Source organism: Hippocampus comes, unplaced genomic scaffold (assembly GCF_001891065.2).
Source record: "Hippocampus comes isolate QL1 unplaced genomic scaffold, H_comes_QL1_v1.1 scaffold345, whole genome shotgun sequence".
NCBI lineage: Eukaryota > Metazoa > Chordata > Actinopteri > Syngnathiformes > Syngnathidae > Hippocampus > Hippocampus comes.
Window position 1 is genome coordinate 346,391 of NW_017805538.1, and position 10,461 is coordinate 356,851.

Genomic DNA, 10,461 nt, shown 5'->3' on the forward strand with positions numbered 1-10,461 from the left:
GATATATATATGTATGTGTGTGTGTGTGTGTGTGTGTGTGTGTGTGTGTGTGTGTGTGTGTATATATATATATATATAAAAAATAAAAACTCAAAAATGTGGATGTCTTGCCTGTAAAAGGAGGAACCCTCCACCGACAGCAGTGGCGGCCACTTTACCCACTCTCTGGAAGATATAACCAGCACACCTGCATGCATTGAGTGGAGGGCGGACAAATGATGAATGGTAATATTATACATTCTATGGAAGTCCACTGAACCAAATATATGAAGTTTAACGTTTACCATCCAGTGAGCCCTCCCATCATGAGCTGGGTTGCGACAGAGTATTTCTCAGCTATAGGCCCAGAATTGTTCCCAAATATCCTGCTCCACCACTGATGCTGCCGAGCGTATTCTGTCAGATCCACCACCTCGTACACCTCTTCGTCACTCCCCGGCTCCTCCTGCCCTGCTGATATGAGTTGAATAATATGCTTATACAGTATCTCATATTTTGTATTTTTATATTGCATTCTGTACTGTGTACAGTTCTTTTTTTTTCATTTTTTAAAAATGTATTTTGTGCAGGCAAATACTTGTTTTCTACTTTTACTACTTCTTCCCTCCAAACTTAGCTGCTGTAAAGTGCAAATTTCTCCATTGTGAGACAATAAATGTTTCCTTATCTTATCTTAAAGATCAGGTTCACAAAGAAAAATTCAAGTTGACCTGAATTCTTTTTCAGCACGGCATCATAAGGAACGACCTGCAGGAGCCAAAGATTCAGCTCTTGACAGGTACCTTCGAATTTATATATAGAACCACTAAATAGCTGGAATAAAAACGTCATAATAATGGGGTTCGGATGCAGTATTTTTGGCAAGTCATCATCAAATGACTACGGCAAATATTTCAATAACAATTAGGGACTAAGTACAGAGACTACATATTCTCAATGTATCTAATTATTTGAAGCGACTCCGTCGGTAATTCATACAAAAATCATTGCGCACCTTCCCTCTGGTCCACGGTCGCCATTTTGGAGGGGCTGGAGAATTTAACAGGATGTTGACAAAATAAGCCGCGCCCACACGATGATGCCATGCCACGTAAGCCCGACAAGTTTATTATTAAAATATCGGGATCTTTCTTTCTTGTTGGGAGCGGATTCCGGGCATGTGGCAACACATTTGAAAGTTCTAACATAATTCACATTGCATGAATGGCGTGGATAGAATCTACATTTGACACCTCGGGACAAAGTATCTCAATATTTACAATTAGCTATCAAGATGCCGTCGTACTTTGTGAAACTTGGCTTTAATGTCGTGACCGGAGAGGTGTTATCGACAAAGTTCTGATCAGGTTTCAGTTTATCAGACTCCATACGCATACTTGTTTGCACACGGATGATGTACAGTATATTATTTAAAACGAGAAGCTATGGCAAATAAGTCATATGGTGGGATGCACGCATGTTGATTGGCTAAAACACAGGGTTAGGGCGTGGCCACGACGGCGCGTGGGTTCGCTTCGGTGACACAATTAAAACAACTTTATCTTCTCGGCCGAAACGCGTTTAATTGAGCAATACTGTACTTACACATTTGGATTATGTGTTCGGGTAGTCGCAGTTGAGCCACGGTATGATCTCGCTTAGGGAAGAAAAAATGTAACGCCTGAAGATCAGCTCGCACAGCGCTGCTGTCCCCCGGAAAGGAATTACTACATCGATTCGCATCTTTTCAGACTGGGAAAAAGTTTTTGATTGTTTGCCTTTCTTCGGTTGCCTCTGTTTGATTCGGTGGAGTAAGACGATCGCCCCTGCGTTGGGATTTTTCCATGCAATCGTGCAGTGTGTCTGTCGCCGTTGCTGCCTGCGCTGCTGCTCGGAGTCTCGGCTCAGCTTCTGATGGTGGTGATGAGGAAAAGAAAATGGCGGCGGGAAAAGCGAGTGAAACAGAGGAGGACTTTCCGACACTGACAGCCCAGGAAAGGGACAGTTTGGCCGGGATTGACAGGTGGGAACAGCATGCCCGTGTCTTCACGTGTTGTGTGAAATCGAGTGGATTTCTTCGCCTGCATGCCGAGGCGCTTCGCAACTAACGCCGAGCCGCCTATGTTGTCTTTCTGCTTGCAGCTCACTATTTGGATTTCAGAAGCTTCATGAAGATGGCGCCAGAACGAAGGCCCTGTTGATGAAGGTAGAACATCGAAAGTAGATGCTGTGTTCAACCAAAGGTGCACTCTAGTCTGCGGGGCTTACTCAGCTCGACCAGTCAAGTAAAATGTACAGCGGGGAATCAGACCCCAAAGCAAACCTGCTTGCAAGCGGCCCTCTTGCAGAGTAGACGGAGGCCAGTTAGCCTATGTGTTAGCATACTAGCATGATCGTTAGCTCCCCTCATCCGGTGATCAGCGACCCTGCACCTGCGTCCATTCTGTTCCGGCTCTGTCGTTTACAAGTACCCCAACGTGTAGTTTACAACATCTCGCTGGCGTTGAAATGTTTAGTCGTGCTTGTGTTATGAACTACGGAGTGCTACGTTACAGGGAAATGTCGGCCGTTCCGCTCAGCGTGTCAAAGTGGACCTGCTGTGACTGACGTTCTCGTCGCACCACAACACAACGTCGTCACGGTTTTACCCAGCACGCGAGTCGAACGATTGTTCCCTCACTACGTGGAAGACGTTGCGTGTGTTTATTGTGTGGTGTCGTGCCAAATCTAAACGCAAAACAATACTGTGTGCTGGCTGAGCTTCATCTGCTTGCTTAGATGCACGATCACGAAAACAATACGAACAGTCTCCAGATTGGGGTGCTCAAAATAGGCGTTTTTCAGCTGACTGCTGTGGCGGAAGTGTAAATGCTAAATTCGTTGGATCGCCCTCACTGACGCGCGGTGTGTCTCATTGTGGTCGGGTTCGACTTTTACAAACGTTTCACATAACGTTTAATAATGGCTCTCCAAGATGGCGGGGACATGGCGGACTGGTGATGGAACTCTGTTGATGTGTCGGGTGGCATCAGTTGTGGTGCGTTGAAGGCACGTGTTTGCTGGGCTTTATGTGTATTAGAATTTGTTATACATGGAGTTGACTTTGGTTTAAGACCCACTCTTTGTTGCATTGTCTTCTCTGTTTAAAAAAAAAATTCAGCCCATCCACTCCCTAACACTTCTGAGCAAACAAACAATTTCGTGAGCCTGGTAATTGAATTACGCTTATTGTGTACAAATGTATGATGCTCTCACTTTTAAGGAGCTATCCACAAATCTACTCGCTAGGTGGTGCAGGATACCAGGAGGGGCTCACTGCTCAAGTCGCTGCACACGAGTCAGCAGCAGGCCCCAGACTTGTTAGAGAATGCAGTCAAAGGTCTGGGTGATGAATGCACTTGTATGTACAAAAATCTTGTCTTTGTTGTGGCTGCCAAGTTACAGCCAGGGTCAGTGATGGAGCAGGTGCACACCTCATGCCTGAGAAGACTTTGTAATTTATCAGCTCCTTCATGCAGGGATGAGATTTTTCCGAGTTTTGGCGGAATTCCGTTTTTTTTCCAGTCAAAATGGACCTATTTTATATTGTTCCAAATCTGTAAAAAAAATCTGGGGGGTGGGGAGGGGGTCCGGACTTGTCTTTTGAATCCCGTTTTTATCGCGAAGCGTTAGTTTGTCGTTACTTCCTATACGGGCTAAAACCAATGTCTTACTTGTTGTGATTGGTCGCTATATCGGCAAATGCAAATCACAACCAATCCGTGTTCGCCTTCCGAAACCCCTTTCTCGCTAATGCCGAATGTTATCGAGACTCGCGACGAAGCTAAAGTGCGTCAGATAGATGCAGATCTGAAAAACACGTTTCGATGGGACTGGTTGGATAGAAAGCTGACGGTGTCCCCAGTAGGAAACAGTAAAGAGGAACCATTGTGCTTGTGTCGGATTTCGTGAAAAAGCTCGATGTCGCCGGTAAAGCTCTGTGTACAGTGTGTCACGATGTCATTCTATACAGATCGAGAGGATGGAAAGCTTTACAGAGTCACGCAACCTCGGTGAAACACCGAAAACAGACATTTTTCCTGAAAAGTGACTACTCGATCTCAAGCGCTTTTCGACAGCCTGGAGCATGTGTAAAAACAAGAGGAGTTGGCTAAAAAGAGAGTGGAAAAATACGCAGAGGACCAATAAGCTTTTAGCGCTTGCTCAAAAGCTTAAATGAAGAGAAAATAAGTATTCTACCTCATGAAACTGTATATTGTTGTATATACGGTAAATAGACTTTATATAATAAAATACATTCATAACCCATATACAGTATAGTAAACAGTGTGGGACTTCACTATCACTGTATGAGGTAAGAATCAACAGCGTTTTATCACATTTACACAACACTTTATGAATACAAGTAATGAACAAATCTTAAATATGGCAGGGAATGTGTTTCTTTTTTTAGTTTTGATTTTGAGCAGCAAATTTGAAGTTACATATTGGTGCTCACCAGGAATGCATAAGCAAAACTGCACAAATTTTCACTTGAAAGAATAGTGAAAAATCTTGGGATTTTTTTCTGTTAAAGTTTCAAATAGTGTGTGAATTGAATACACTTCATCTTTAAGTGCCACTTTTGTAAGTGGCCCCGCCCCCGTCCAGGCCACGCCCCGTCCCGGCCACGCCCCTTCCGCTTTTTTCATCACTAGCCACTCTCATCCGTCATGTCACCTGCACATTTCTGATGGCACGCTTCATTTAGAACAAGGCTCCAATTTATACTGCCTGTTTTAAGTGCCTAGTTTAGTAAAGTGCCTTTACGCTGAACCCCTGCCATTTCGCATGGCCAGATTTTGAATTGCACTTTTTTTTTTTTTTTTTTTTTTTTTTGGGCTGAGCAGTCACCTGAATGCAAATTTTGTTCCCTTTCTGTATCACCCCATAATACCACAAGGTAGCACCAAAGCCTGTCTAATAATGCACACGAAGTAATTGGTGTCAAGAAAGTATTGTGAAGTGGTCCAGCTTGACTAAAAGACTTGAGCTATATTCACACACTTTTTTTGTTAATTTCAATATTTTTATGTACTCACTCAGATAAATAAAACAAATATTACTTCTAATGTCAATGGAATATGTCCTTGAGGTAACACACATGCACACAAACCACGAAGTCCAGTGGCGTCGTGTTTATGGAAGTAAATTATAGGGATGTGCTGAATTTTTTGGCCCAAAAATTGACCAAAGTTTATAAGACTAAATCATTTTGTCATGAAAAAACACGTCCGAAAGTGGATGTTGTAATGACACAAGCAAAATCCTTGAAAGCAAGCAATCTCCGGGCTATTCGGTGCGGAAATTCTCTTTCACAGCCTTTCATTTTCTTTCGAAGGCTTAAATGATAACTATATTCTTTTTGTGCCGTAAAGTGGAACCTCAAGTTTTGAACACCCACAAATTTGACTTAAGCAGAAAATTTACGGAGAAAAAAAAACACCTATTTTTGTACCATTTTCGATATATGCCACACCCACTAAGAAAGTGTGTCTGAAACCAAGCCCTTCACCGTGGCTGGTCCTCAGTTCTTAACAAACAGTCCAATCATTCGTTTACTTGCTGTGACGTATCCTTCGTGAGCAATGTCACTCTTCGGCGGCGGTAATCCACCCTCTTAACATTCAAAATGGCACGTCGGAGAGACAAGAATTTGTTTCATTCAGCATTTAACTCAATTTGAAATCACCAGAAACACATAGTGTGATTAAAACCCCCAGCAATTGACGGCACTGGAAGCTTTTATTTCAAAAGACATGTTTTTTTCACCAATCATCCCATCTGCTCTTCGCTGATTGTTTTGCCGCGCTTCAGAAATGCGTTTGATCTGACTAGCCACCAGACTCAATCGCTTGTACAGCGATGAGTCTGGATTTCCAGGATAGCAGAACATATTGCTGTAAACTTGAAAACAAGTTGTATTTCTCCATGGCTGAATGCAAAAACAGAAAGCTGTTGCAAAGGTCGGCCGAAGTTTCACCTCCACCTGCTTGATCATCCAGTCACAAATCTAATCGTGGTTGAATGACGTGGCTTACTACAAACCCAATTCCCGGTGTAACTCCAGACAGGAAGGCCAGAACCCTGCACCTCTGCATTGCGAAGTCGATGTGCTAACCAGTAATACCATTGTGTTAAACATAAACACAGAATACAATGATTTGCAAATCTTATTCAACTTATATTTCAATACACTACAAAGACAAGACATTGAATGTTGAAACTGAAAGAACAATATTGTTTTTAGCAAATAATTATTAGTTTCTAATTTTATGGCTGTAACACATTCCAAAAAACTTGGGACAGGGTCTTGATGGTGATGTTAGACAGTGGCAAACACCACTGTCTAACATCACCTTTCTTTTAACAGTAATCAAAAAATATCTCGGAACTGAGGATATTAATTGTTGAAACTTTGTAAGTGGAATTTTTTCCCATTCTTGCTTGATGTTAAGCTTCAGCTTTTCAACATTCTGGGGTCTCCATTGTCAGCTTTTACGCTTCATAGTGCAGCACCCATTTTCAATGAGAGACAGGTCTGGACTGCAGGCAGGACAGTCTTGTACCCACTCAATTTTACCACGCTGTTGTAACATACAGAATGTGGTTTGGCATTGTCTTGCTGAAATAAGCAGAGGTGTCCATGAAAAAGATGTTGCTTGGATGGCAGCATATGATTCTCAAAAATGTGTATGCACCTTTCAGTATTAATGGTGACTTCACAGATGTGTCTGTTACCCATGCCATTGGGACTACAGTAACACAGTTCCATATTATCACAGATGCTGGCTTTTTAACTTTGCGTCCATAACAGTCTGAATGATACTTTTCCACTTCAGACAAGACGTCCACAGTTTCTAAGAACAATTTAAAATGTGGACTCGCACCACAATACACTTTGCATCAGTCCATCTTCGATGAGCTCAGTCCCATAGAATCCGGCGGTGTTTCTTGGTGTTGTTGATAAATGGCTTTTGGTTTGCATAGGAGAGTTTCAAGTTGCATTTACGGATGTAGCACTGAACTGTATCGACTGTATTTTATGTGTCCCTGAGCCCATGTGGTGATATCCTTTCCACATTGATGTCGATTTTTGATGCAGTGCTGCCTGAGGTATCGAAGGTCACTGGCATTCGTGTTGGTTTTCACGCTTGTCACTTACATATGCAGTGATTTTTGCAGATTCTCTGAACATTTTGATATTATGGATCGCAGATGATGACGTCCCTAAATTTATTGCAGTTGTATGTTGAAGAACATTATCCTTAAACTGTTTGACTATTTTCTCACACAGTTGTAACCAAAGAGGTGAACCTTGCTCCATCTTTCTTTGCTTGTGAATGATTGAGCAATTCAGAGAAACTTCTTTTATACTCAGTCATGGCACCCACCTATTACGTTAGCCCGTTCACCTATGGGATGTTGCAAACAGGTGTTTGATGAGCATTCCTCAACTTTGTCTTTTTTTTTTTTTGTCACCTGACCCAGCTTGTTTGGAAAGTGTTGCTGTCATGAAATTCTAAGTTCATTATTATTTGCTTAAATAAAAATACAGCTTTAATACAGCAAGATTACTTATCTTGTCTTTGTAGTGAAATCAATTAAATATAAGGTGAACGTGATATGCAAATCAGTGTATTCTATTGGATTTGTAGAAGTCCGAAAATCATTTTATTTTCGTCCCCAAAAACTATTTACAGTGTGTATGTTATTTATTGAAATCTAGCGTAAGACAATGAACGGTTAATGTCGGGGCAATCACGTCAAATAGTCAAGACGGGGGGCGGGGGGGATTTTTTAGTTTTTATTTTTATTTATTTATTTATTTATTTTTTAATGACATGACAGGAAGTCAGTGTTGCAATAGCAGTACACATATTTACTTAAATCTTTAATTATAAAACCTTATACAGCCATCTCGTTACCTCTGCGTCCCGCGTCCTAGAAGCATAATTTTCCCGCTGGACGCACATTTCCAAATAACGTGCATTTTTGGGATGCAAGGAAATTTGTCAATCAAAACAAAAAAAACTACGGTAAATCTTTTTTTCCAGCAACGATCGCAGTTTGACCATCGCCGCCATTGTTGTTTTGATCTCGCGTTAAGTGATCTCACGTGATGAGATTTCCGTTCTTGTGAGACGAGATTGGCGAGCTCGGCCTTCACCTCGCGGGAAGCAGACGATTGCCAAGTTGTGTAACGTTAAAACAAGTGTTGCGAACAAGTGTTGCGAAAGTTTATTGCGGAGATATCACAGAGGAAGCAGCTAAAGTTGGATAGTTTTTTGCGATGATAAATTGACTTTGAGAAGGCCTTGCATCATTGGCAGCAGAGTAAAGAGAGGAGAATTTATGAACTCAAAGACTGAACCATGGGATGAAATAATACCCTATTTCTCAGCAAATCTTGTATGCCTGAATTATTAAATTTTTTGCAGCATTTGTTTATAAGAAATAAGATATCCTTTATTTGTCCCACACTGGGGAAATTTACAGTCTACAGCAGCAAATTTGGGGGGTAGAAAGAAGAAAAACAGTGTTTGCAAGCACAAAAATAAATGTAGATAAAGAGAGCTGTACACAGTTCAATACAAGTGCAATATATATACAAGTGCAATATATATATATATATATAAGGTGGCTGTGCTATTTACAATTGTGATATAAAAATAAACCTATTATGAATGTATATTGTTGTTGTTTGTGTTATCATATGCAATTGAATAAGTAGACCATTTCAGAATTCGAAATTTGGGACTCTCTAAATGCATAATGGGACTCATACTTTTCTGATCAGTGAGTCCCTGGGACTCGCAGGGCTCAAACTGTAAAATTATCACTGCTTATACAGTAATTAACATTCATTAGCATTGTCTTGATGAAGCTGTGACAGTGTAGCCTCCATTACCCTCCAGCGAGCTGCTGGCTAGCTATCCCGTGATGAGTAGCCAATGTGTTTATGATTAAACAATTAAGGAGAAGCCCAATCACCTGTGCAGTCTCTCTCTCTCTCTCTCTCTCTCTCTCTCTCTCGTGCACTTGCCCCAGCTCTCTGTACTTCTCTTGCACACACACACACACACACACACACACACACACACACACACACACACACACACACACACACACACACACACAAACACACACACACACACACACACACACACACACACACACACGGGCGCTCGAGCATGAAGCACACGTACTAACAGCCAATCAACATGGCTGTGCATCATGGGATAGATCCACTCGTAATGTCATAGGTCGACGTCGGCACTGGGAACCAATCAAGTTACAGCCATGCACAAAACCTCTGAGTCATTCGGCATTTTTTCGGAATACAGTACTTTGGGGAAAAAAAACCGCGATGCACAGAGGCTCTGATAATCAAAGCACGAAATAGCGAGGGATCACTTTAGTGCTGTGGAAACTACTGGTGGCAGAAAAGTATCCCACTCTCAGAAGATGTGCTTTGAACCCAACAGCTCTTTTTGGATCAACCTATTTGTGCAAGTCTGCTTTCTCGCACATGAACATCATCAAGTCCAATCCAAACAGAGATATATCTGTTTCGTAGCTGTATTTTTCTGTTTGTTTCATATAAAGGTCAGTAATGGCTATTGCTCATCGTGCGGATTAGGCGTAGAAAAAAAAGTAGTGTGTTTCCGGTAACCCGACCGACCGAGAATTTCTACGTCGAAAAAAAAAATTACGGTCGGCATTTTTTTCAAACAACCCTCTACATTTTTGTGTAGAGGGTTTACATCGTTGCAAACTCTCGTATATTCACGTTGAGCGTGTGCGTCGTTTGCCCTGTCGTCTGTCAACAACATTGAAACATGGCGGCGGCCGCGATCTCCGACGACAGTTTAAACCGCGTTTTCTGTGTTAGTCGTATGCTCGCACCGTAATGTTAAGAAAATAGCATCCATTGACGTATCGAAAAAATTCAGCGAACTATTTGATGAACACCATGGGCCGAGTAAAAACCGAGCGCGGAGGAGGAAACATGATACAACTTTTTTGTTTGGCCTTAGTAGAAGTCCCAGGATTTTCTTACCCCTCCAGAACACCCAGAGGACCAACAACAAAACCAACAACTCAACGATCCATTTTGTCAACATTGTTCTGTAAATGCAGCAAGGTGAGGCGCTTCCCCCACCTTGTTCAAATGGAATGTGGTGGTTCTCTTCACGTTAGCATGCAAACGGTCATTGCTGAGTTGTGTTGTTCAAACCAGAGTTTTCCTCATTTACAGATCAGTGGTGAAACGAATCCAGCCAGTTGGCTGCCCTTTGGGCATTCTATGTACAGAGATGAAAGTCCTCCGGATTTTCCCGGACTTCCGGGTTTTTCAAAATTTTATGAAAATTTCTCAGGAGAATTGAGGAAAATTTGCATAAAATTAATCCGGATATTAGTTGACAACATTGAACGAAG

At 41.8% G+C, this 10,461-nt stretch overlaps 2 protein-coding genes across 9 annotated transcripts in view; one reads left to right on the forward strand and one right to left on the reverse strand.

Moving 5' to 3' along the window:
* Positions 1-1,690, reverse strand: part of LOC109520895 (FUN14 domain-containing protein 1) — a 15,679-nt gene extending 13,989 nt beyond the window's left edge. For 2 of the 5 annotated variants that reach the window (XM_019878462.1, XM_019878460.1), the window contains exons 1-3: positions 995-1,034; positions 285-453; positions 112-187 (exon numbers count right to left, since the gene is read on the reverse strand). In XM_019878462.1, the coding sequence (XP_019734021.1) occupies positions 112-187; positions 285-453; positions 995-1,019 (270 nt within the window). In that variant the 5' untranslated portion in view covers positions 1,020-1,034. Of the gene's footprint in view, positions 1-111; positions 188-284; positions 454-994; positions 1,087-1,584 lie in introns of those variants that run through there. The other 3 variants (XM_019878464.1, XM_019878463.1, XM_019878461.1) reach the window with 3 other exon arrangements.
* A 108-nt stretch (positions 1,691-1,798) lies between these two features.
* Positions 1,799-10,461, forward strand: part of LOC109520893 (lysine-specific demethylase 6A-like) — a 50,133-nt gene continuing 41,470 nt past the window's right edge. For all 4 annotated transcript variants that reach the window (XM_019878453.1, XM_019878456.1, XM_019878455.1 and 1 more), the window contains exons 1-2: positions 1,799-2,002; positions 2,122-2,185. In XM_019878453.1, coding sequence (XP_019734012.1) covers positions 1,824-2,002; positions 2,122-2,185 — 243 coding nt within the window. In that variant the 5' untranslated portion in view covers positions 1,799-1,823. The remainder of the gene's footprint in view (positions 2,003-2,121; positions 2,186-10,461) is intronic.